The following is a 26,949-nucleotide window of genomic DNA, read 5'->3' as shown; positions in this document are numbered from 1 at the left end:
GGAGCTTCAGGTAAGGGGTTTTCGGGAGGCTGGGAACCAAGTTGCTCGGCCTCAGTTTCCCCGCCGGACACTTCATGGCAACGGACGAGGCGCAGACAGGAAGTCGCCGAGGAAACTATCGAAACAGTTGCTGGGGGCCCCCGCTCGGTCTCCGGGGCTGCGGAGGCGCAGCCCAGCCATAGAAACGCAACCTCTGCAAATACGTTTCTCCGCACGCCGCGCCGTGTTCGCTTCGTGGGCGAGGCCGCCCTGACCTGGCTGGGTGAGTCCGGCGGGACGGGGCAAAATTCGTTCCGCAAAGATTCTGGCGAGCAGACATCCAGTGCGCATGCGCCTTGGCTGCCTGACGAAGACCTTATCTGACAGGCGGCGGGGGCGGGGCTTAGAAAGAGGGCGGGGGAGACGGAGCGCCGGGATTGGGTGGAAAGGCTTTGAAGGACAGCAGAAACCGCGCGGGTTTTCTTAAAAGGGTCAACGCGCGCCTGGGTGTTAAAGGGGCAGAAGTGTGTGCGCGCGCGGGCGCGCAGATATATAGATGCACGATTTGTAAAGAGCAACCTTAACACAGATTTGTGTTCCCGGAGTGGCTTATTATTTTTATTAATGATTTTTATTATTTGTTGGTCACTTACTTTTGCCCAAGGCAACCCAAAGTGACTTACATAGTAGTAGTAGGGAACAAAAAAGTACGGTTATAATGAAGAAGAAGAATATCAGGCAAACATACTACAGCAAATTTAAACAAACTGAAACGGTAACAGCCAGTTTAAAGGAGACAATAAAATCAAACTGCTCTTGAGTTACAAAAAGGAGGGTTGTGCACTAGAAATTATCCAAAGCTAATGACTAATGAATTATTGTGGTTATTTTATTTTTACATTTCCTCTAGTCAACTGAGGGGAGAAGTTCTTGCCCTGAGAGAACCATCCCTGGCTGCACAGCTCCAAGGCTGCTTTAATCTGAGGAAGGTTGCCAAGCTTTAAAAAAACCAAAAAAAAAAAAAAACCCGACCCCCATTGTGGCACGTGAAAGGCTAGCAAAGATATTGTGTCAGGGTGTAGGGCAGGGATGTGGCCCTCCAGTTGTTGCTGGACACCAGCTCCCATCAGCCCCAGCCTGCGTGGTCAGGGATGGTGGGAGTTGTAGTCTAGAAGCTTCAGGAGGCTCACAGCTTCTCCCTCTTAGTGGTTCATTTTTAAGAATGAACCACTTGGCATAGAATTAACCTAGAGAACTTTCAGGGTCTTGCAGTAACCTGTAGCCACAATGGCCAAGGAAGGATTAGATGACTGCATGCCGTGGCTTCACATCTGAATAGGCCAAAGTGCAATCCTTGGTTCTGAAAGCAGCTCTCCTGGGGACTAGCAACATGGGTGGAATGCTGCTATTCTGTCCTGCTTTGCAAACCTTGCAAGATCAAATTTCCCTAACCATGACCTTTCTGAATGGACATTTACTTCCGGCTGGTTTGAAACTTGAGTAAGACTGAGTGTGATCTTCAAGGGAAGGGTGGTCATGGGTAGCCAAGCAAGTAAACAGATCTCCTTGTTTGGAACAGACCTCATAGTATGATGGCTAACAGCCAGGCGAGGAAAAGGTTTCGGAGCAGGAGCCGAAGCAACTCTCAGAGCAGGCAAGATGTGGAGGAGAAGGAGAAGAAAAGGAGGAAAAGCAGCAGAGAATCTCAGGGGAGGATGAGGAGTTTGTCTCCTGCCAGCAAAAGAGGATCTGAGCCCCCAAGGGTCCAGATGGGCTCAGCCTCCAGCAAAGAAGGTAAGGATGTGGGAGAGAGTGTCAGCTGCTTCTGAAGCAATGGCCTAAGAAATGCAGCACTCTGATCTCTCAATAGGTAGCATTTGCCAGTGTTGACCAGTAGTGAAGTTTCCTGGGGGTGCTATTGCCACTTTCTGGTCATTGAGGCTGCTCCCTTGTTTGCTTAGGACGAGACACTTGTGTAGAATGCAGCCTGCAGAGTATTTCTCCTGTGGTTATTATTATTATTTTAAATTATCACTGCTTTTGCATTCATAGAACTTCCCACCAGAACCATCAGGGCTTGAAACTTTGCCTTCTTAAGCTTTGTCCCTCAAGCGAGCGATGGCTGCACACCGACAGCTGCCTTTTGTAACATCCAGGTGTATCTTAAAATCAGTGCCTCTGATTATATCATTTGTTGGGCACTGACTTCAGAGCCACATTTCAGAGCAAACAATCCCGTGGAGACACTAGACTAGTTGCCTCCCCAACCCCAGCCACAATACCTAGTTACAGGTAGGTAGCCGTGTTGGTTTGGCATAGTCAAAACAAAATATAAAATCAAAAAATCAAAAATTCCTTCCAGTAGCACCTTAGAGACTAACTAAGTTTGTTCTTGGTATGAGCTTTCGTGTGCATGCACACTTCTTCAGATGCACACGAAAGCTCATACCAAGAACAAACTTAGTTGGTCTTAGTGCTACTGGAAGGATTTTTTATTTTATACAATACCTAGGTTATTCTTGGAGGTGAAGCCACAGAAGTTAAGCCATTCAACAAGTTCCAGTTCTGGGTTCTGTCCAGGGCTGGAAAAGAGAATTCCCTCAGTTTTTTTCTCCCTTTGGGTAACAGTTCTGGTGATGTATTGCAACATGATAGATATTCCCTGGTGACTTCTGATTGATGCTGGGTTCCAGTGAAAAAGAAGAAGAAGAAAGAGAAGGAGAAGAAGAAGAGGAGAAGAGGCGGCAGCAGCAGCAGGAGCAGCGGCTCTTCCTCCGAGACCAGCTCCTTGTCTTCTGGATCGTCCTCCTCTTCCGATTCCTCTCCAGATGTGTCAGGTGACGATGAATCCAACCGCAAAAGGAGGAAGCAGAGCAAGAAGAAGCTAAGCAAAGAGAAAGTTAAAAAGCAAAAGAAGAGGAGGAAGAGGAAAACCAAGAAGAAAGCAAAGAATAAATCAAAGGGGAGGGAGAAAGAGGGAGAAACAAAGGGGGAGGCGCTCCCTGGCCCTTCCCTGGATCAGTGGCAGAAAGAGACGCTGGGAGACTCCGGGCCAGGTAAGATCCTCCCCCAGGCAAGGTAGGATTGGAAAAAAATAACAACACTGTTGGTTAATGAGTGGCAAAATGAATGTTGCAGTTTTGCAATAGTGACCTTAATTAGATCAACTTTCTGTAAGTTTGTTTATTACTAGATGGATTTTAAAAAAAAAATCATTACTAAGCTATTTGTATTTTTAACTGATAGAAAGTGCAGTGATTTTTGAACACACTGGAGGGGCCTTTTTCTGTGGGATTGAACAACAAAAATGCTCTCCCTACCAGTGGTAATACCAGAGCACTCTGGCTATTGGTGAGACCACTGTTTTCTGACTTGGGTCTGCCTCTCAGCCCTGACAGACGAGCAGAAATCCCGCATCCAAGCAATGAAGCCCATGACAAAAGAGGAGTGGGACGCCCGGCAGAGTGTGATAAGGAGAGTCGTTGACCCTGAAACAGGAAGAACAAGGTGTGTTGGGGGGGTGTCACTAGAAGATCGTCACTAAGTTCAATTTATGTAGACCCTCTGGGTTTTCTCTCCTTTATCTGCATTTTCCTCTGAAACGACCACATAGTTCAGTTTCTTTATAGAACTCTTTGTATTTTCTGTTCTTAAGTTCCTTCATTGGCAGTTTATTTTTGCAAATGCTGTCCCCGATTAATAGTATCATTTTAAAAGCACCACACAGAGAGCTTTTACACTTTCTTTTATTTTCCCCTTGCAACATCACCATGTGCTCAGTCACTGTTGGTCCCATCTTACAAATGGGGAACTGGACTGTGATAAGCGAGTGGGCACAACAAGCCATGTTCTTCAGCTTATGAACCTTTTCTTCTTAAACTAAAAAGCCCCTAATGTAGGGAGGGTGCTCTAGACTTGTGGTTATGTTGTGTCCCCTTTTCTGCACTGTTCACAGGATCCCTTTGGGGTTTGGTCCAAGAGTGGCTGCGCCGTAGACAGGGAGAAGTGCATCATGAGACTGGTAGCTGTGGATTGTATACCGTGTTAGTCATACTCAGAGAAGACCATTTGAAATGAATGACAATTATGGTTCTTTTATGAGTGGAACTTAGTTGAATACAGCCCTGCTTTTAATCCTACCCCTCATAATCTCTAGCTTGGAATTTGCTTTTTCTGCTGCAGCTGAGTTGGCATTCTTTGTGGCTGGCCTCATTGCAGCAAGGTGATCCCTCCATTCTCACGTTCTTAACTATGGGAGGCAGCTTCATACTGGCCAGACCACTGGTCCTCTTGGCCCAGTATTGTCTACACTGACTGGCAGAGGCTCTCCAGTGTTTGGGGCACAGGACATTCCCACCCCTTCCTGGAGATGTAGTTGATTCAGGGACCTTCTGCATGCAAAGCAGGGAGTTATGGCCCCCTCTGTTGATATGAAGGGCATATAGACATCTACTGTTCGTGTAAGTTGGCCAGGACTACAATCTGAGTTTCAATTCCAGACTTATTAAAGGTGATGGCGAGGTCCTTGAGGAGATCGTTACTAAGGAGAGGCATAAAGAAATTAACAAGGTATGTGGCTGTTTATTATTGCAGAACCTAATGGATGTAATCTGGCAACTGTAGACTTGAGTATTTAGAGGACAAGGCTGGGCTTTGTAGGCTGGGTTTATTTATAGCTGTTCAGTGGCTTATTAACTCCCCTAAAATGGTTCCACTGACTTCAGTGTCATAGAATCATAAAACTGTAGAGTTGGAAGGGATCCCAAGTGTTATCTAGTCCAACCCCCTGCAATGCAAGAATCTCAACACGCAGTTCCCCATCCAATTTGAAACCATACCAGACCCTGCTTAGCTTTGGAAATATGCTAACAGTTTTATTGCTAAAAGAGAGAATAAGCTGACTTTTGGGTTGCTGAGACTTTCCCATGAAGGTCCTCTTTGCCTTTGTTTCCATCAGTTTGTAGATTAAGGCTTTTTCATATCCTAGATGAGAACTTCCTTCCCTTCCTTCCTTCCTTCCTTCCAAGCCTGCAGAGTGTGGGGATATTGATGCTGTTCCCCTTAAAAGAATAGAACTTCAGAAATTGCACCAAAGACTGATATGATTTACAGACCTTTAATGCATCTACCTTCCTTCACAGCAAGCCACGCGGGGAGATGGCCTTTCCTTCCAGGCGAGGACGGGGATGCTGCAGTGATAACAGAATGGTCTTCAGAGATGGTTTTATTCCCGGCTGCAGAAGCTTTGCCGAAACCAGGCACTGCACTCCCCCCACCCAACACCCGTCCCCATGGAATTTGCATGCCAGTGCCATCAGGACTGAAAACTGCTGGGGCAGGAAGATGCCCAGATTCATCAGCTCCTAGTACAAATCCTTCTGTTTTGCATTTCTCCCCTGTGAGGCTCTCCAATTGCTGCCTCCAGCTTGTTTCCTCATCAAGGCACCTCCCTTAGCAGTGAAAATAATTATCCCAAAGCAAAGGGGAAGTGAGCAAAAACAGAAGACCCAGGTCACTGGAAAGGAAGCAATGGAAGTCTGACGACAAATGCTGTGGAGATCTTTTACTGCTCTGCCTGCCTCCGAGGCAGATGGACCAGGTGCAAAGTGGGCTGGAGGCTTCTGGTTTTGATCTGCTTGCCTCTATCCTGTGTGGGAGGGGACCTTTTTCTAAAGCTCAGCCCAGCTACTTCCCAGCTGGCTTCTTGGTGTCTAGGCTCTGAAACCTCAGCATCAAGGGGTGAGGAAGCAGCTAGGGTGCAACTCTACATCTGCTGCAGTAGGAGGAGCACCAGCAGCAGCTGCAACCTACCTCCTCCTCCTCCTCCTCAAGGCTGAGGGCGTTTCATGCTCTTAGGTTCTGCTGCGAAGAGTTAGAGCAGGGTAAGGGCATGCCGTTCTCACACAGCTCCACTCTTGCTGTGCCCCACCTCTAGCTAATCTCTTGCTGAGCAGCATCTGCTCAGGTGTGGGGCTTGGTGAGGTGGCTGGTCAGCCATGTTCTGCTGCTACCTCACCTTTTCTTGTGCTCTAGCCTGACATAACTCAGCCTCTGCTTAAGGGCAGAAGGGCACCATAGTGGTGAGATCGGGATCGCGCTTCAGGCTGTTCTGGTTTCCAGCTTCACACTTAACACCTATCTAAGATAGGAACAGGAATGCATTGAGGCTTCCTTAACAGGTCCATGTGGTAACACTTTTCTGCTGCAGCGTTAGCTAGATAGGATGCATTAAACTCTGGATTCTGAAAAGTGCTGACACCTGCTGTGTTCACAGGAAATTCAAAGCCTTGACCCTTTACGGGCGCCACACAATTTGCTTCCTTGCTAGAGGGCCCTTGTGTGTCCTTGTGCCAACAGCTATGCAACTGGCAAGCATGTCATCCTTTCAGGAGTGACTCTGTCCATGCTGCTTAGCTTAGTTTCCAGGCTCCATTTGGGCAGATTATATATTTGGTGTATCTCTGTATGCCAGGGGTAGCCAAATGTTTTTGGCCCAAGTGCCAAACATTGCCAATCCTCTGAGGGTTGCATGCCCATGACACACCACACACACATACACAATCACACAGGTACACAAAACATCTCAATCACTATGATGGTTATTTCCTTATTGAAGCACTGGGCTAGGTGGAGAGGTTTAAATCTCTGTTCTCAGGGCAACACTGTGGTAGGGTTGTTGCAGAGGTTTAAACTGTGCATGTTACTGGCACGAGCAATTGATTAAGTTTGGGGGGACGACGAGACAGGCTAAAATGCCAAAAATGTCTGGGGTGGGGGTGGGGGGAGAAGCCTGCTGATTCTGCCAGAGACCCTTAGAGCAACAGTGTCCTTGCTAGGATGCGAGACCTCACACCCACCCCTTTCCTTAGAGGGTGTGGTAAGGGAATTGATAAGCAGCTCTCCTGAGGCAACACTGTGTAGGAGCTGGACATGGTTGTTTGCTCACCAGCTTTTGGTAAACAAACAAACGTCAGTCAAGCATGTTTGTGTGAAATTCATTTTAGTTATATCCTGTTAATTATTTACCCAGTGCTGAACAATAATCCACGCTTTGGCCTTACTCCTCCAAAGAAGAGCCAAGCGAATGAATTGTTGCTTTAACTCTTTTTCATCGAAACTAACAAATCATTTAAAAAAATGCTTCACTTTACCTGGATTATGGTCTTTGTTTTGCAAAATCACAGCACTCCTATTTAACCGGTAGCATCCAGGTTGCTCCAGGTAATAAATGTCATGTTGTCAACTTACACAGCCTTGCTGATGCACGTAATACCAGGCCTGTTCATTATAACAGCCTTCCCCATCTTGTCTGTTTTAGGTATCACCTGTTTATTATGGTAAGGGACACAGATTTTGTTCAGTGGAAGGATGGGCATTATTTTGTGCTGTTCTGGGAACAGGGTTGTTCCACTGAACCAAGAAGAACTGCCGACTCAGTCACATGTAACCGAAGTCATGCACGTAAGACTGAATAAAGCTTTCCTGCTTTGCTTCAGTGATTCCGAGGGGGGGTATAAATGCATCAATATTGCACATACTGCATAACAGCTCCGTAAAATAGGTAGTGCTGAGAAGTTGGGACTTGTTCAACCCAGCTTCTGAACCTCCTGGCTGAAAGGGGAATTGAACCTTCCTCTGGGTTGCTGTTTCTCCTCCCTGACAAGTGGGGACACCAGAGAACTGGATCAATTCATACCCCACAGACTGATAAAACAGATTGGATTGCAGTTATAATTGTTTTTGCACTTCTCCATTTTTTTCTATACTGCTCTGTGCTCAATAAGCATATAAAATTTCTATTTTAGGTTAAAATATGCAGTGCAATACAAAATGCTCATTTTAGGATAAATGTGCAGCACAATTGTGTTTTTGCTTATGGAAACAAGGCAGAACCGACTTATTAATGAACATCTGCTAACCTGACACTGGGCAGAAATAGACTGATCCTTACTGACAAGCAGCTCTAATTTAAATGCATTTCAAGCTCTCTCTCTCTCTCTCTCTCTCTCTCTCTTGCATACTAGTTGGTTGTTGCATGAATATCATTCAGGGCACCAAAATATTACTTTAACTCTTAGCCATAATAGCTTAGTGCAGGAATTATGATGAACTTCAGGTCTGGAGGCCAAATATGAGTCCAGGTCTCTTCAACTGGCCCTCAGAAATTGAGCCAGGCCACACACACACTCTCCTCAGTGGTCCTGCTTTGCCCCCTGAATATTTATGCAGTTATCACATTTATATCCCACTTTCTCCAAGGAACTCAAGGTGGTGTACATGGTCCTCCAGCTCTGCATCTGAACTCCACAACAGCCCTGTAGGTTAGGCTGAGAGGCAGTGACTGAACCCTGATTTTCCCAGGGCCTAATGCCTTAGAACGCTGGAAATCTCTCTTGTCTGTTTGGAGGAGAGATAGGGGTGTTATGAGTATGTAGAAACAAATGTATAAAGGTAAAATTTATATGGCTCCATCCACTTTTGCATGTGGCCCTCGGAAGATCGCTCAGAAGAGAATGTGGCTCCCAGGCTGAAAAGGGTTCCTTGCCCCTGGGCTTAATGGCATTGCTCTGTAGAGAGGCTCTTTGTGCCTTAGTATCTGGAGACTATGAAGTGAAGCTCATTGCCATGGTGTCCCAATTGTGGATTTCCCCCAGAAATCTGGCTGTTATAAAGACAGAATGCTGGCATTTGGTCTGATGCTTTGGGGCTACTTTCTTGGGCTCTGAAAGCAAGCCGCTTTGAAGCTTTACGCCTTTTGTGGACTTTGCAAAGAAGCAGACACAGCAAGAGAGCCTTCCCGTTTCTTTTAATTGGTGTTAACGTACAAGGGATTACCATATACAAAGCACAACCAGGCGGCAGGAACAACAAGGAAGAGGGTGGTCCTCACATACAGACGGGATCATGCAGACACAAACGCAGGTAGCTGGACTCTGGGCTGATTTGCCCTTGTGACCTTTCCATAGGGAACGTTCTTGAAGTTGCCCCTCCAGCTGAATCTTTGAAAAGCCTCCCCCCCCCCACTATTCAACAGAATGAACATTGTTGAATACAGGGTAGAAGGGAGGAGAAAGAAGTGTGGGGTGGGGTCTCGGTGATGAAGGAGAGGGAGACAAAACTGTAATGCTTTTGGAACTAACAGGAAAAACTGCAGCAATGGTGGTAAATGCCTGAACGAGAGGGAGGGACGCCTCCAGTAAAGCCCAGGATAAAACTGTCTGGGAGGAGGAGGGTTTTGTTCGTAACGGACTCCGCTCCCCACCCTGCCTTTGGTAGACAACTTCCCTTGAGCTAGCTTTAAGATACAAAACGTTCATCAAAATTAAAGTTGCATTGTCAAAAGATGCTAACAATCCGGCCCCAGTGTGAATTACAGGGAAGCTATCTTGTTTGGGAAGAATGTATACAACAGGTCGGGCCTCTTTTTCCATCAAACCATTGATTGTTTTGTACATTTATATCTTAATCTTCTTTAAATGGAATTGTGGGTGGTATTTATGGGGTTCTTAGGTAGACTCCCCACCATCTAGATCTGCTTCATTCCAGCAGGCTGGTGTTGTCAGTGCCCTTCTGTAATGTTTGGATATCTAAGGCTGCAATCCTAAACACACTTACCAGGGAGTAATGTGGAGCAAGGCCAATGAACACAGTGGAAATTGTATCTGGGTAATTATGCATAGGATTGTGTCATAGGAATGCCACCTAGAACATATATGTGTGCTTTTGTTTCATTTGTTTTCTCAGACTGCAAACATTTTAGGAGCTTTCCAAAATTTAGCATGCTCCGGCAAGCTTGGGGGTTGTGCAGAGGTAAGCTTTATTAAACTCCACACCCACCTTGGCTATTCAGAGCATTAGGCTTTCCCCCTCCCATCTGCAGCCATATGGATGAGAAGCTTGCCTTTTTTGGCTTAAAAGAAATGAAAGTTTAATCCCACGTGATGCCTTTAAACATTTTTAGCCAAGTTTAAACATTTCAGCACCAAATTACCCTGCAAAACATCCCCCCAAATGCAAGGTCTGTCGATATGGAACATCTGAAAAGAGTAAATTAAGTATGTTAAAAAATAGACCCAAACTCAGCAAAATTCTTGTTCTCTGCCAAGGCAGCTCAAATTGTGCAGTGTGAATACATGATGTAAACCATAGAACACTGCATTATGCAAAGTTCCTTGGCTTCTGGTGGGAGGATGGGGGAGATGTGGACAGAGCATTTGATCCCATGTACTTGTCCAAACCCCCTTGGGGATTCTAAATACCACCCAAATGCCAAGTTCTCTAAATATTTGTGGGGGGGGGGGAGTTCCTGCTCTCTTGACCACTCCTTTCCTCAAATATCACCCCAATATGTTCCCCCGTCTTTTAAAAGAGGAAACCACTTCAGAGTCCAAATTACTTGCAATACATACTTCAAAGACGACAACAAACAGAATATATGTGATCCCAAGACAAAAAGTGCAAGTTTTACCTGTTCCTTGGCTGGCTGGGCCTTGCAGCTAAAAACATCTGGAAGGTCTCAGGTTGGGAAAGGCTGATCGTCATACTGGCTGAGTTCTAGGCACATCCAGGTGGCTCTAATATGGTACGCAATGTACTGAAACTGTTCTCCCTGACCCACTCATCAGACCACCTGACTGAGGGGCAAGTCTGCACACTTGAGGTTCCCACAGCAGGAGACAGCAGACCTGCCCTTTCCAGGGGCATTCCTGCCTCCCCACTCCATTGAGCTGTCAGAAAGTGCCACAGAGACAGAGCCTCATAATAGACACTTACTGGCCCTTAAGGTATAAACCAGATCTGGGGCACTGATCTCAAGGAAAGACAATCACTGAGGCTACAGCATTAAATACAGATGGCTTCAGATTCCACAAATCAGTCTTTGCATTTCCAACTGGGATGGCGAATGCTGCTCTCCAGATTCATTCCAGAGGGAGCCACACTACTCTCTAATGAAGCTATTGCTATTGTTTGTTTAATGCCAGAGTAGCAAGTTCAGCTTTCAACATCAAGGACAACACATGAGGGGTATGCATACATAAGTCATGGACCAGAATGATGGCATCCTGGAGTGCTTAAAAAAATGTAAAAAGCCTCCAGCCATAATGTCACTTGCTCACCGCTCACTTAATTCAAAATTATTACAATGGCAAAGAAGGATGAAGAACCACCCCCATCCCCTTATACATGCAAAACAACCACCTTGAAAAGAAACAGGGAGAATGGCTGGAAGAGAGGAGACGCCTGGCCAAGGGGTGGGGGTGTACACAGGAATGACTCTTATGGATCATTCTTTTCAAATATGGATTGGTGTCAGGCAATGAGAAGATTTCTTTTAGCATCCTTTGACAGCTTGAACATGGTCCATAAAATGAGTCTGTTGTACATTATGCTTGAAAACAAGCGGGAGGGGAAGCTAGGCCTTGAAATATTAACAAAACCTGAAGGTTTATTTCCCTCCAGACATGGGTATTGTACATAAAATAAATTACTTTCACTGCATATATATTTATATATTTATATATATATATATATATATACCACCCACTTCCTCCCCAACCCGTATCCAGGCATTTTACATTGTTTTTTCCTTTACACTATCTACACACACACACACACACACTAAAAAGGAGCCGCTGAACGTCTCAAAGTTTGAATAATGTACATGTCATGTCTTGACTGTTCAGGGGAGAAGTGAAATCAATGAAACTCAAATCCAGATCATGTGGCCGCCTAGTCTGTTTTTGTGATGATGGTCAGATGATACACTGAGCTAGCAAAGAGCTATAATGCAATCCATGTGGATTCTGCATGTCAAACACCCACCCACTCATTTTTTGATGTAAAGATCTAGGCTGAGGAGAAAGGGAAGTCAATAGTGCTTTTTTTTTTTAAAGAATAGTAGTAAAAACTCGCCAAGATTTTCTTGTTGACTTCATCTGAGACGAGAGGCTTATTATCTTGCAGTATGGCTCATCATCAACCATTTAGGAAATGTTGGGAGTTGCAAGCTTCATTTGAAAAGAGCAGCAGTTTCCATGGATAAATAAATGGATTTTACCCCTTTTAGACAATCACATCCATATGGATGGAGCACACTATTTTAAATTTGGTGTTGAAACCCATGTAGCAAAGTAGCTTTTTAAATGTCCGGGTGAGTTGTTGAGCCTCGTGGCTTGGAAAGAGGCTGTAATTCACAGTGCTGCCGAGTCTTGGTATTGAAAAGAAGAAACGATGAAAGAGCTGTTGGTCCGGGGGGGGTGGGGTGTGTGTTACGTATAAAGTGGAACATTGAACACCTGTGCAAATATAAAAAATGTCACAAGCTATAGGCAAGAAAGGGCAACCCCAACTCTTGGAGAACTAGTCCATTATCTCAGGCTAACCGTGTTCTGCAACAGCTGGAAACTGAATCTGCAGGGTGAGGTGGCATGATGGTGGCTAGGGGAATTTTGCAGACCCTTCCTTGTAGGCCTATGTTCCCTTGTGCAATTTACTCCCGTTATCAGACGGCTTCTATAAGGTGTTGTAAACCAAGCATGTTCTTTAGAACTCGGGGCAGAGCTTGTAAATGTACTTCACAGAAGTTTGCAGCAAATCCAAACCATCAAACCTGCAACTCCTGTACAGAGAGTAGTTAGGGAAATTTAAGATATGTCTTTCCTTTTAAAAATTGCATTCCCTTGGTTTGCCCCTCTCAATTTGTTGCACTTGTTCTTTTTAAATCTCCTTACATTGTTGGTAGGGGGGGGAAGTCTTGTGTGTGTGCATGTGTGCGTTTGGGTAGATGCATCCTGGCTTAGCAACATTTGACTGTCATGCGCTATAAATAGGAAGGGTGTAGCTTCATAAAAGAGTAATAGGCCTCCTTTCTAAAAATTATCAGTGCAAAACAAATAAAAACAATGAGGTTTTACAGTTGCATAACTATAGTTAAAAAGAAAAGCAAAATTTACATCCTCCGCTGAAAGCCATTGCAAAAGTTGGAAAGAAGGACGGACTCCCTTCTGAAGAGGGTCAAGAGGCAGAAAAGAAGTGGGCGGAGTGGGGAAGAATTTGGACTTCGCTTTTTTTAGGCTGAGCAAAAATAGCACTCTGCTATTTTGTTTCCTAGATGCTTGAAACTAACTGTTGGTACTTTCCAAAAGTAGAAAGTAGCAACTGGACAACTGCCCGACTTCTTTCACCCTGCCCACTCCCTCACACACCAAGGAGCAGAAAGCAGCAGATAAAATCCTTTCTCTGCATTAGTACAATCCACCAGTTTCCAAAATCTGGTTTTTGTTTTCCCTCCTTTTTTTAAGATATTCACTTAAAAATAATCATAGGAAATTGTACCCAAATAAAACAAACTGCTAATCGGATCCCATGCTTCTCGCACCAAAGGTGCCTTGAATTAGCCATTGGCAACATGACTTTGCTTCCTAGCAGAATGGGAGTGTGTTCTAAGCATCCTTTGCTTGTCTTGAACTCTTCCCTGTCTCCAACCCGAGTCTCTCCAGATTCCAGAAGTGGAGCAACTTATTTCAAAGTGGTGGCAGCATGTGGATCCCTTCACTTCAGACAGCAGAACAAACCCACAGTCGTGGCTCCCCTGCCTGGCTCCTCCAGTTCTGCCCGCACACGGCACTGGGACGCTCGCTCGCTCGCTCCGTTGCATCTTTGACTGATGGCTAAGAAGCTGAGGAGGCACATATTTACAATCACCAAACCTGGGTAAGAAAGGGGGGGGGGCAGGAAAAAGCTGCACCCAGAAGCTGCCAAAGTATTCATCTTCCCCTTCCTGCTTGAAAAGGCAGTTTTCTTGTTCCCCTTTGCACAGTGCTCTGCAAAAACCCAGTGCCCCCGTCACCAAGGCCTGTATGTTTTGCATGGAGGGGGGGGGGAAACCAGCCTGTTATCGCCTCATAAAGTTATGACCACCTCTCTGGCAATGAGTAGCACCATGTTTGCCCCACTACCCCACACCATAGGCCTCAGTTGTTTCACTTCTTCTTCTGCTGCCGCCATGCACGATTGCCTCCTCCTGCTGCCTTCTGGCTGCTCTACTTCTGCCCCAGCCCCCCAGGCTCCAGTCTGGAGGCTGTGCTCCGGCCCCAGCACCCTGTGGCAAGGCTCATGCTCCTCTGGCTGCGCTCCCTCTCCCTCTCCCGGTCACTCTCTGACTGACTCTGGGTTCGCTCCGGCCTGTAGCCACTGCTTCCACTTGGCGGCTGAGAGGATATGGTGCGCAGCAAGTGGTTCCTCTTGCGCAGAAATTCCGTTTGGCCCGGGAGGCCAAAGCTGCCTTTCCGAAGAGCCATCCGGGTGGTGTTCTTGGCAGGGCGGGAGCGATGGGTGTATTCCAGCTGGGCCAGGTGGGCTGCGTATCCCTCAGTAATGAACTGCAAATTTAATTAAAATGAAAGCTTATTTTTGGAAGACATCTGCAGTCCAAAACTTCACTCTGGTTCCATGGCCAAATGCAATTTCACAGCTGCCATTTCAGATGTTCCGAGGCAACTGTTTACCAAGTGACAAATTTATCTCAGGTTGCCAGACCCAGAGAATAATCTGTGCCATACAGGATGTGGTTCTCACTGTTGAAGCAGGGTAAGTGCGGCCCTGGAATGTGTGAACCCCTCCATAAGCTGGTCATCTCTACCTTCCTGCCAAGTGTCAAGGAGAAGTCTCTCTGACACACTAGTTCAGAAATCGAGAAGCAGCCACAAAATTCTCCTCAGCAGCTGGCAAAACAATATAGGCAACCAACTTACTTGTATGTGCAGCAAGAGAAGTTATTCAGCAAAAAGCCATCTAAATGTCAACCCAAATAAACAAATTTGCTAAACATATTAATGCTGTTTCTGCAATGGCCATTATTCATCTTTGATACACTTTGTGTATGTAATGTACGTATTTAATATAATATAATATAATATAATATCTCTAAACTGTGTTTCATCAAATGGATTCCAAGGAAGTGTACAAGATCTGCGTACTCAGCTTTCTCCATCACCTAAGCTTGGACTATGCTATTAAAAGACACAATATCAAAAAAATTTAAAATCTCTTAAAGCACACTGGTAAATCTTGATAGTACAAATGTAACACTGATCACCTGAAAATTTCGACTGAAATATTCTGTTTTCAGAAAACATTTTTGAAAGACACATAGCCAGGCAAGGCATAGGCTTCTCCCCTATCCAATGACTTCCCATCTTGTTCCAGGCCTGCTGGGCTACTTGCCTGCTTTTCCTGCGCATCGCCTGACTGGGTCCATTTTTGTCTCTCCATAGATGAGGCAGATGCTGCCTTATATGGAGTCAGCCCTTTGGTGCATTTAGCTCAGTATGGCTGACTGGCAAAGGCCCTCCAGGGTTTTAGGCAGGGGTCTCTCCCAGCCCCACATGAAGATGCTGGAGACTGAAGAAGCTGGAATTTTCTGTATGCAGAGCAGATGCTCTACCTCTGAGCTACAGCCACTTCTGCAACTACCTCAGGAGATGCTTGGCTTTCTTCCCATCATTCCTCTCCTCCATGCTAACAAAGATGGCACTATAAAGGTAACATCTGTGCTAGTCTGCTGGTGCTCCAGAATGCCACCCTCCTCTACATCTTCTCTGGGTATCTCTTTGGAGCCACTTCTTGTGAGCCCCACTGACACAGAAGAGGCACCAGAGGCATAGCTAGGGGGGGGGGCACTCGGTGACCACACCGCGGGGGTGGCCCTGACCGTGGGGCCTGCAGCACACCTGAGCCACACGTCTCCCCTGGGAGTGATGTGGTGGCTCAGGTGCCTGCAGGCTCCGTGCTGCCCAAAATGGCAGTGTGCGGCTTGCGTCTGCTCACTGCCTCCCCCTCAGCTGCCCTACAGTGGGCAGACTCCTTGGACGCTCCATGCAGCGTGCCCTGCCCTGGCTCACCCTGCCCCGCCTCCAGGCACAGGCGCCACTCCAGGCGCCCGAGCAGCTAGCTACACCGCTGAGTGGCACAGCTGTAGGGCTTGGACAGGCTGCACCCCCAGCTTCATCATACAGGCACTTGTGAAAGCATCTGCACTCTGAGGTTACCTGACAATGGTTCTGTAACTTCTTGGTTGGCCGCCCAACAATGTAGATCTGCATAGGCGGCAGGCTGATGGAGGTGTAGACTGAGACATCCTTGGTGGATCCATAGGCTGCATGGATCTTCATGTCGAGCTGCAGGGTGCGGGGCAAGAAAAGGCAAATCATTGGCAACTGGAAGGGAAATGTACCCTCTGGAACAGCACCAGACCTTTGGTTTTCACGCAATGATGTTGCAATGTAGCATCTTTTGTAGGATGCCTTGGGAAGAAGTTGTAATGCTAACAGTAAGGATGCATTTGAGGAGAAGTGCTCAGGAAGGCAAACACCCTCCTTGAATGCTCAAAAGCAGGACTGGCATTCACAAGGTTCACCCTGATCCTGCAAGCCACCTTCTCCAAGGTCCCCCAGTAACTTACGCTGGGCCAGGAGGAAGGCAGCGGTGCCAACAGCAGCTGCTGCTTCAGGGCCTTCCATCTGGGAAGGGCACAGCGAGGGGTCTTGGTCACAGCCTGCCCAGAAGTGGTGCCACTTTGGGCAGCGTTTGGGGGCATCATTCCAGGGCTTCACCTAGCAAGATGAACAGTCTGGCCAAGTATACATGTTGTAAACCACTCTGATTTTTTTTTAATGAATAGCGGCATATAAAAATAGATAGATAAATGAATAAGATAAAAGTAATGTGCTTATAATAAAAGCTGCATAAAATGTGTATATTATAAAACCTCATGCATTATTATTATTATAAAACTGCTTTGTGTACATTAAACAAAACTGCATTAAATTGTGTACAGTGGTACCTCTGCATACGCACACCTATGGTTGCATATCCTTCAGGATGTGAACGCGGCAAACCCCGAAAGTATTTTTCCGGGTTTCGCCATGTGCGCATGTGCAGAAGCGGCACCTCCGGTTGCGAATTCCTCAGGATCCGACCGGAGCTCCGGAATGAATCCCGTGTGCAACCAGAGGTACCACTGTATATTGAAAGAGAAATCTGCACTAAAATGATGAATTTTCATCAGGCTTCTTTTTTAAAAATTGCAAACTGATGTGGAATTGTTGAGAACTGAAGACTGGAAAAATGAGAAACAGAGAGACTCTTGAACTTGACACATTTTCCCATTTCCATTACCAAAGAGCCTCTGAAGACACTTAAGAGTCTAACATTGCCTAACTGGGCAACTGCACCACAGCTTGCAGCCGCCACCTCTGCTTCTTCCTTTGACTGCCCAAAGGGAAGTTTCTTTTGTCTACTGCCAGGGGAAGAGGGAGGTGGAGGAGAGTGCTCAGTGCTTTTGGAGGGATTTTGCACACGCTCACTTGGAACATACACCATCCACAGCACCTTTTTGGGGAAATGAATGGATGCTCTTGCATCCCTAGCTAAAATGTCTCAGGTGAATGTAAGGAAGAGGTTGGGTGGCCATCAGTCATGAATGCTTCAGTTGAGATTCCTGCATTGTCGGGGGTGACCCTTGTTATCCCTTCCAACTCTACAATTCTATGAACTATGGTTAAAAATTGAAGCTCAGTGAACTAACGGAGTTTGTCAAAACTGTGTTTGTTAGATGTTCAAGAGGTTCTGATCAGCTGATTAGTTCTGTTCCCCAAAGTATTATCAGTTTCTTTTCTCTCTGGACTCCATTTGCTCTATTTAAGTGACTTCGCTAACAACTGGCTAGTGCCTGGAACATCACCAAAAATCTTCCAACGTCTGTTGGATACTTAGTTTGGTTCAGGATGACACCTTCCCACACTACCAACAGATATCTCCATGCGCTGTTTGGATAGACACAGCCTCTGGGGAAGTTCTACCTAAATCTGCAGAGAGAGGGGGGGGAGGGAGGGAGGGAAAGAATGAACACTGCTCTGCTTGCTTACGTCTGTGAGTAGGGACTTCAGGAAGTTGGCCTTGTGCCGCAGTGGGTCGTGAACCAGACCATCGCAGAACGAGACGATCCCATGGGGGAAGTTGTGCTGTGCTAACCAGGCAACCACCCGTTGCTTCTGCATGTCAGGCCGGCCCGTGACGTAGATAATGAGGTAGCCAAGGTCTTGCCAGTGCCTGAGAAGGGGAAGGGAGAAAATGATGAATAAGAACAGGAGGGAGGCAGGATGTATGCAGCATATTACAGGCTGGGGATCTGGCAAGGGGGAGTGGGAAGGGCTTTAACCATTTGCCCGCTGCTGTAGTCCTGAACCATCTCGGCACACTCACGTGCCTATTTGTATTAGAAATGCTTCTGATGAGATGGTTTCAGAGGAAAACTCTCCAATTGTTGCCAATGGGTGCTTTGTTTGTACTTTCCCCCGACGCATAACCAACACAAGAAGCTGCCTTATATTGAGTTAGGCCAGGAAACTCCCAGACCTAAATGGAGATGTCAGAGAACGAACCTGGGAGCTTCTGACTGCAAAGCAGGTGCTCTACCTATCACTGACCCAAGGCCCTTCCCCCCCTGAGCAGTGGCCTTTCCCTAAGTCCTAGGAAATAAGTCCCTTAGGACATGCCACCCCCTTTTACCAACAACTGATATGGAAGTGGAATCTTAAAGGTAAAGTGACCCCTGACCGTTAGGTCCAGTCGTGTCTGACTCTGGGGTTGCGGTGCTAATCTCGCATTACTGGCTGAGGGAGCCGGCGTACAGCTTCCGGGTCATGTGCCAGCATGACTAAGCCGCTTTTGGTGAACCAGAGCAGCGCATGGAAACGCCGTTTACCTTCCCGCCGGAGCGGTCCCTATTTATCTACTTGCACTTCGACGTGCTTTCGAACTGCTAGGTTGGCAGAAGCAGGGACCGAGCAACGGGAGCTCACCCCGGCGCGGGGATTCAAACCGCCGACCTTCTAATCAGCAAGCCCTAGGCTCTGTGGTTTAACCCACAGCGCCACCCGCGTCCCTTAGCTGTCCACAAATATAGAGAGGATTTTGCCAGGAGCTGGCCTGCTGAAACTGCTATATGTGAAGCCAAGTAATCAATAGAAATTTCTACAATATTTATTCCCTTGCACAGCACTTTGTAACAAATAAATGAAAAATAAATGCTTGCTCTTCTATCCTCACAAATACCTTTTGTAAACATATTATCCCAGTCTTTCATTCTTAAATTAGATATATTTGCTAAATTCATTTAGGACATTTTTAACCTACTTTCCAATCACATCTTTCCCCATTTTGTGTTCTCAGATCTTTTTGTATGTGCAACTAAAAGGACCAGGAAATGAATTTTGGAACCCCAAGAAACATGGGAGGGGAATCCATTACCTTTAAGAGTCTCAGGCCACAGAAAAGGGGCCTTGGAACAGGGATGTGCTATGAAGAGGTTATGCCCCTGGAACAAAGGATGCTATTTTAGCTCCCCTACTCTTTTATTATTAACAGTGGGGGGAAGCAAAAACAAACAAACAAAAAACAAGAAAACAAAAACAAAGAATAAAAAAATGTAAGCCATAAAGATTCACAGCTTGGAAGGAGAAAAGTAGAAAGGTTCAGTGCGGCTCCAAAGGTATAAAAAAGTATTAACTCACATAAGTTTCCCTTTACAAAAACTAAAGTTTTATAAAATTCTCCACCTGTGATTTCCTTCATTATTAAGAATAAAGGTTCTATATAGTCTTATCAGTGAATGACCCTGTACAATAAATAAAATCATGCCATATATCTTAGTGTCATTATGAGAGATCTTTTCAAGAAGAATTCTATTTTGCATCAGAAAGGCAATGTTTTTTAAAAAAGCAGATGAACATTTGAACCTCCTAGGAGATGCTGCCATAAGATGACTATTCTCAAATAAAGGAACTTCAAAAGAAGACTGCAATGTGAAACTGATGGATTAGAATTTATCAAGAGGTTCAATTTTAACATTTGTGGCTTGAACTGGGATCAGATTTTTATCACTCTATATGTTGGTGTGGTTTTTTTTTATTCATAGTTTATTGGTTCTTTTAGAAGTTTTGTAACGATGCAAATAACAAAACATGAACAATAAAGGTAAAAAAGCAGTATGTCAATTCACAATATCATTAAGAAGATCAGACATATGCAATCAAAGCCAAGAGTAAAAAGGAGTAAAGAAATAAGAAAAAAGACGGATTAGAAGAAGGAGAAGGGGCTGGGGAGTGAAAGGGGAGGGGAAGCCCACATACTGGACAGATCGTGCAAACAGTTCTAGACAGGAGTCCTAGATTTCAGAGTATTTATTTTGTTTGTGCCACGAAACAAAAGTAGCTCTTTAATATGTGGCAAAGGAGGAGAGAACCACCCGATATACATTAATTAGCTGACTAATGCCAGAATATTTATGTTATTGCTAACACTGTTTTGTGAATAATGCAACTGTCACTGTCTGGATCCACCCCTCCCATTTTATGTACACATCAACCCCTCAGGACAAACACTTCATGACTCTAATGGACTCTGGCTCACAAAAGCATATGCTATAATTAAGGTTTCTCCCTGAAACCCCGAAGGCCAGCAACTTCCCTTTTAAAAATGAAAGGGGATATTTTCATAATTTTGCACTCCAAAGCACAACTGCAGGCACAAAGCATTTCCAAATCCTTCCTACCGTACTACATCAACTGCTCCAGCTCTGACTTTGGGGTCACTGCCCATGATTGAAACACTGGCTGCAAAGGAACCGTCAATGCTGAAGACCACAAACTCCGTCCCCCTGGGCAGAACAGTGATGTAGCTGTCGGCATACGTGTGGTCGCCTCTAAAGGAAAAGGGGAAAGGGAGGTAATGGGTTAGTTAAGAGACTGATCAGGGAGCAAACATGTTTGGGCCAGTCCCTTGCCCTCAAACACTGTAGCGCCACGTTCAAGTTACTTATAAAGGGATGCAGAAGCCAAAACACCCTGCAGCAAAACTTACCTGACCACCATCTTGACAGGATACACGCCAATGCCCAGCCGCTTGTTTTTGGGGATAATGTAGGAAATCCTACCACTGCTGTTGGTGACCTCTGTGTCAAAGTAAGCCCATTCTCCTGATGGGGGTTGTGTCATGATATGAATATCCACCTATGGCACAAAGGGAATTGGGAGGAAGAAGTATGTGGAATCATGAATATGCGTAGCAAGTAACAGTCTAGCAAACTGTCTTCTTCTGATTTCAAGGTTTCAGGACATTCATTCTGTGTCTCTCTTTGCACTATCTTCTTTACTGTCTGCCCACAGTATTAAAAGTATCTTAGGTAGCAGGGCCAGGAATAACTTCCAGTGCCTGAGCTCCTAAGAGTGTCACTGCCAATCATAACAGACTATAATGAAAATAATAATTTGTTAAATTTATTAATTTATTATTAATTTATTATATTTATATACCACCCTATACCGCCCTATACCCGTAAATCTCAGGGCAGTTATAACGAGGGGGGTGGATCAATTGTATACCTTGGTTTAAGCTATGTCTCTTCCATTTCTGAAATGAAGACTATGAACTCCTTGGGGACATTTGACATTTATCCAATGCTTAGGTTACTTTGCAGAGCACCATGAACACGGAGGGTGTTACCCTCTCCTCCTCCGCCTCTAGCACTCTTATGACCCCTACCAATATTAGCTTCAGGACTAATTTCAAACACCATGAAGCAAAGCTGAGTGTGCGCCTTTGGTAAAAAAACAGGATGCCAATTATAACAAATAAATATATACATGCCACCATTCCTGCCAAGTACAATGCAGAAAAGGTGCTCATTTTATCCTACAACAAAGACAGGGTTTCTCAAACTGCGGTCCGTGGACCATTAGTGGTTCTCAGGTGGTTGGTGAAGAACACATACAATTTGAATTTATGGAATTTGAACTGTAATGCAAGAAAATACAATATAAGCAATAAAAGAAGCAATACAGATACGATTAAAAATCAAACAGCATCTAGCACAGCGCACTGCAATTGCTATAAGAGACAGAAAAACAATGAGGTGGTCTGCCAAGAGCCTCAACCATTTTAAAGTTGTCGGAGGGGGGGAGGGTGATTGTTTGGAACCACTGCACATTTGACATTCCTAAACAATGTCTCCTAATAAAAAGATAATATGAATATTGGATCCTGGCCTGAGTAAACGTGGGAACTACAGAGAAGAAAAAAGGATGACAGCAGCAATATTTGCCATGCCCACATCAGAGGCAAACGCACCTTCTCTGTATCGCTTGCAAAAGTGCCCTTACATGAAGTCACAAATCAAGTTTCCGAGCCGACAGAAGCAGACCCATTTAATTGATAAAGAGAGTATTATACAGCAGCACTATATAGTAACTTGGTGCCTTGTGGATGTCTTAGATTACAATTCCCACCAGTCCCAGCCAGCATGACCTCATTTGACAATGGACCTCTTGGATTCAGGTCTTCTATCGTGTGTGTGTGTGTGAGTGATGATCAGGCTTCTGGTTCTGATTATGTTGAATAGCTGACCAGCTTTAAACAGCCATTTAGCACCAAGCACATTTCAGTTTCAGTTTACTAACATGAGTTTGGCCAAACTGCGAGAGGCAGTGAAGGATAGGCGTGCCTGGCGTGCTCTGGTCCATGGGGTCACGAAGAGTCGGACACGACTGAACGACTGAACAACAACAACATTTCAGTTTCAGTTGATCCAGACATTAAATCTAACTGCAAGTTGGGCGTTTTAAGATTTATACTCTGACCAAAAAGTTATTGTAGAAACATAAATGGAACATTTTTTTTTATTTGTTTTAAAGGGATCCGATCAGATCTGTAACAAACAATACCTTTTCTCCTGTGAGTGTGACCATGTCCAATGGGCCATACATAAACCTTCCAGCTAACATCTGGGGTCCATCCTCATTGGCAATAGCATCATTTATTCGGTGATTGGCTGTGACGTTCTATAAAGAAAAGAAAAACAAGCTTGTTTTTTCCTGCTCTGGAGGTAAGGCGCCAAAACAATGACTTGCAGGGGTCTGGACTAGATTACCCTCAGGGTCCCTGCCAACTCTACAATACTATGATTCAAAGCCTGTCCTTTCTGCAAGTTAGGTCCATCACCTACCAGCCTGAGGGTGCTGTGTCTTTACCACAGCATCACAATCATTTATTTACTTATTTACTTACTTACTTACTTATGTAGACCCACCAATGTGCATGGTGCAGAGAACAAATAGTTAAGGAAGACACTGTGCTAGAAGGCAGGGCATAAACATTTAAAATAACAACAATGACAAATATTTATTTGTAAAATGTTTATGTATTTACATATTTCATTTAAAAAAATTAAAGCGGTTTACAACAAGCACACATAAAGCCATATAATAAAAAGCACGTAAAATGTTAAAATTGGACACCAATCAGTTATTGGAAATATATGTGGAATGCTTTGAGAAGCAAGACAGGCTGCAAATCAATCACCCGTCAAACGGGAGAAGAGAAGAAGAAACACAGATGGGAAGAGCAGGATGGTGCCAATGTCCCTATTTCAAATCCTGCCCATGCGTGAGTGAGTGGCTTGGGAGCGCATGAATGGCAACTGAAATTGTTAAGTGGCAGCCAAGGAGACCTCATTTCCACATATCACATAGGACTTCTTATGCATTTTACAGAGTTGGCCCATTGGCCCATCTATCTAGTACTGTTTATATGGACTAGGACTGGCATGTCCAACAGGTAGATCATGATTTACCGGTAGATCACTGGACGTCTGTGGTAGATCACTGGCTCCCCCCAAAGAAGCTGAACAACTGTAGGTCCCCCCCAAAACTCCACATTTTACCTCCTCCCTGAAAAAAACTCAACAACTTTGACCTGAACGCCCAAAAAGGGGGTAGATCACTGTCAGCTTTTTAAAAATCTCTTGTGAGTAGATTGCAGTCTCTTGGGAGTTGGCCACCCCGGACTAGGAGGTGCTCTTGAGGGTTTCAGACAGGAGTCCTCCTCAGCTGTACCTGGAGATGCAGAATTGAATCAGGAATCTTTTGGATGCAAAGTGTGTGCTCTATCACTGAGGTACAAGCATATGGTTGATGGTTAAACTAGAGAGACTCCTGTGGTGCTACAGTTCAAATTAAGAGTCAGCAAGATGTATGTAGGGGTCTCCGACGAGGACTGGGGAGATCCAGGTTCAAGCGCCAGCTCAAGTCATGAACCTCACTGGGTGTCCTTGCGTCAGTTCCTAACTCTCAGCCTAACAGGGTTGTTGAGACTGAGGATTAAAAAGTGGAGGAAGAGGAACCACTTACAAATAAAACAAATAAAATTGTTTCATGCTCAGTAACAAGTTTCACAAGCAACTGCCTTTTTTCATGGTGACACAATCAATGCTAGATGCAATTTGCTAGAAAGCCACGGAACAATGACTTAAAGGGGGAAGGTGTTCCTCAATGAAGCCAGTTATATTGCTTTCAATATAGAATAAAATAATTTTTTTAAAAAACAACAAAAGACGGTCCTTACCCTTAGCTTCACGTGGGTCCTCTTGCGAAGCCATTTCTCCCTGGGCTTAGAAGGAGTAAAGACAGAGACCTCCTTCCCATCCAGCTCCAGGATGCTGGCGTTCTCGTGCCTCATCACCTGAGGAAAGCAGAGCCTGATCAGGGATTTCCACAAAGTGCAAGAATCTACTACACACTGTTTGCCAAGTGGAAGATGCCTAGCTCTGGTGGCAGCAGAAGGCATTGGAGCAGCTGGTCACTGGACAGATCCGTTAACGCCAAGGGGCCATGGGGTGGTGTGGGAAGACTTGGCCCTGAATTGTGAGGGGATTGGCTTTTTACCATTCAGCCCAGGTTGCCAGCTAGAGCTCAGATGTTTGGCTGGCAGCTCCCAGGAGGTGACCCCAGCAGACAGGGTGGGGGCATGGCCATCAGATGGGCTCTCCAATATCCAGTCCTTGCCCTATGCCTAGCCAACCCTGCATACTTGTTGTAGCCTGGTTTTGCATAAGTTTGCAGCTTGTTTTCACCCATATCTGTTTCTGAATGTCCTTTGTTCCATTATTGGGGGCCAGGTGCTTTGTACATGTTGCACAACTGAGTGGCACTAGCTGGAGTTCTGCACTTATTTAAAAAGAAAGGTTTGGTTTTTTGTACTCCTACATTTTCCCTCTGCCATTTTTATTTTTAAAGAACTGGTAGTTATTCTAGATTAATTAAAACAGAGCCAAGGGGGTGAGTTTGAACAGATGGTATTTAAAACAACTAAGAGATGGGCAGAGTTGAAGTGGTCAGGAGAACACTTTCAATTGCGGCTGGAGTTTCCATTTGCGTATTGTAAGTGCTAAATGAATTATTAATGGCAACAAGCAACACTTTGAAGTGTCTTTGATGTCACTGTGCTGATGTAATTAACATTACATTTTAGCATATCTGGTGGCATTTGGTCAGTTGAAAGACCAATTATTTTTTAGACTCACCCAGTGTCCAATCCTGATTACTTTCAGCTGTCACAACTGTCACTCTGTTCTACACCATAAACACCAACACAATCATAGTTTTTGCCTGACGCAGGCACTACCTATCAGCTCCACAGAAATGGCCACTCTTGGAAGCTGCTGGTGGTGGTGACCTCATCTGCTGGAGAAAGTCTGTTTGGCTCTTCCTGTTGTATTTAGCAGAGGTGGCTGATGCCCTCAATTATGATCATTCGCAGCAGCTTCCAAAACTGCCTTCCATTCGTAATGCTTCTTGCAAATCGAATGCTGGATCAGGTCTCTGAATCTTAATGTCTCTCTACGTGTTTTAGGGAGTGAATATACTCAAAAAAGTATTTTAAAACAAAGTATGTATACTTTTATGCCTATCCTTCTGTTAAAAATGTATAGAAGTTTATGAACATTAAAAAAAAACGGTTTGACAACTGCTTTAGGGATAGAGGAAGGCATGTTGGTGACGTCACAAGTGCTAGCCTATAGGAACCACTCATACTCAGCTTTCTCCTGATTTGCTGAAAAACTTGCAAAACTCACCCAGAGGATGTTGACAGGGAGGGCATGCATTTACCCTATGGAAAGGTTTCACACCTTGGCTAGAGATGGACTAGGAACTTAAGGACTCCAAACTGGTGCGAAGCAGGCTTGAGAAACAGCACATCAAAGAATAGTGTTTTGGATAATGTCGTGTGAACATGGATTAAAGACCGGGACTGGAAACACTGAGTGCACAGTAAATGGGAGTGTGAGCACAGTCCCTGTGTATGCTGGAGATTTGCGGACCAAATAGGACTGACCTGCCTGAGGAGGAAAGAAACCACATCTGTTGACTCCCAGTAGCTTGCATGGAAGAGGTGTGGTAAGGCCACCGTAGGGAAGGCGGTGAGGGCATCGGGGCAATAGAGAGCATAGTCTATTCTTTTCGTTCCCCACCATTTGGCAGCAACTGGGAACAAAACAAAAGGAGACAAAACCCCAACATTTGGATTATTCCTTTAATGGAAAACAAAAGTAAAAAATAATTCAAGTCTACATTTCAGGCCCATTGCTTTCCCAACTAAAATGTCAGACATCTCTCTTTTCTGGGTGTAACAACTTTGGCCCCATCTGCACTATACAATTAAAGCAGTGCCACACTGCTTTACACAGTCTTTGCTTCCCCTAAAGAATCCTGGGAAGTGTAATTTGTTTTAATAATTCATCCCTCTTCCCAGTGAATCCTGGGAATTGTAGCTCTGTGAAGGGAGTCGTCTTCTTCTTTGGCGATCACTCGTAGCTGAGAAGATTGTCTTCCATGAACAGTGAGTCTGTGACTGTGGAGGACAATTCTGGATCCACACACCCTTCCACAGTGGGGACATAGGTTTCCGAGCAGGAGTTGATCACAGTGAGGGTTTGCCAAACGTGCCTTCCTCTTAGCACATTTCTCCTTTTTGCCCTGAATTCAAGCTTCTTCAAAGTCCACGACACCTTTGGTAAAGGCTGTTCTCCAACTGCAGCATTTGCAGGCCAGTGTTTCCCATTTATCAGTGCTTATG

The 26,949-nt window shown here is 45.1% G+C and overlaps 2 protein-coding genes across 14 annotated transcripts in view; one reads left to right on the top strand and one right to left on the bottom strand.

Annotated features, from left to right (window-relative positions):
- The first annotated feature begins 252 nt into the window (after window positions 1-252).
- ARL6IP4 (ADP ribosylation factor like GTPase 6 interacting protein 4) lies at window positions 253-7,129 on the top strand. 3 transcript variants are annotated; one of them, XM_033174881.1, is made up of 6 exons: window positions 253-262; window positions 1,559-1,773; window positions 2,673-3,035; window positions 3,369-3,486; window positions 4,479-4,548; window positions 5,121-7,129. In XM_033174881.1, the coding sequence occupies exons 2-6, from the start codon at window positions 1,569-1,571 to the stop codon at window positions 5,175-5,177; spliced, it is 813 nt and encodes a 270-aa protein (XP_033030772.1). In that variant the 5' UTR covers window positions 253-262; window positions 1,559-1,568; the 3' UTR covers window positions 5,178-7,129. The 3 variants fall into 3 exon arrangements, with proteins under 3 accessions (XP_033030772.1, XP_033030774.1, XP_033030773.1); XM_033174882.1 differs by lacking the exons at window positions 253-262; window positions 3,369-3,486 and having other exon boundaries at window positions 1,410-1,773; window positions 2,673-3,057; XM_033174883.1 differs by lacking the exons at window positions 253-262; window positions 4,479-4,548; window positions 5,121-7,129 and having other exon boundaries at window positions 1,405-1,773; window positions 2,673-3,057; window positions 3,369-3,478.
- Window positions 7,130-12,873: 5,744 nt separating this feature from the next.
- The window catches only part of PITPNM2 (phosphatidylinositol transfer protein membrane associated 2), a 181,442-nt gene continuing 167,366 nt past the window's right edge, over window positions 12,874-26,949 (bottom strand). For all 11 annotated transcript variants that reach the window (XM_033136271.1, XM_033136279.1, XM_033136275.1 and 8 more), the window contains 8 exons: window positions 26,209-26,357; window positions 24,439-24,555; window positions 22,761-22,877; window positions 20,902-21,050; window positions 20,594-20,743; window positions 17,907-18,090; window positions 16,029-16,157; window positions 12,874-14,360 (listed from right to left, as the gene is read on the bottom strand). In XM_033136271.1, coding sequence (XP_032992162.1) covers window positions 14,022-14,360; window positions 16,029-16,157; window positions 17,907-18,090; window positions 20,594-20,743; window positions 20,902-21,050; window positions 22,761-22,877; window positions 24,439-24,555; window positions 26,209-26,357 — 1,334 coding nt within the window. In that variant the 3' untranslated portion in view covers window positions 12,874-14,021. The remainder of the gene's footprint in view (window positions 14,361-16,028; window positions 16,158-17,906; window positions 18,091-20,593; window positions 20,744-20,901; window positions 21,051-22,760; window positions 22,878-24,438; window positions 24,556-26,208; window positions 26,358-26,949) is intronic.

The sequence above is a fragment of the Lacerta agilis genome, chromosome 17 (genome assembly GCF_009819535.1).
Source record: "Lacerta agilis isolate rLacAgi1 chromosome 17, rLacAgi1.pri, whole genome shotgun sequence".
NCBI lineage: Eukaryota > Metazoa > Chordata > Lepidosauria > Squamata > Lacertidae > Lacerta > Lacerta agilis.
The sequence above is the reverse complement of the archived record's forward strand: the minus strand, read 5'-3'. Positions and strand labels throughout refer to the sequence as shown.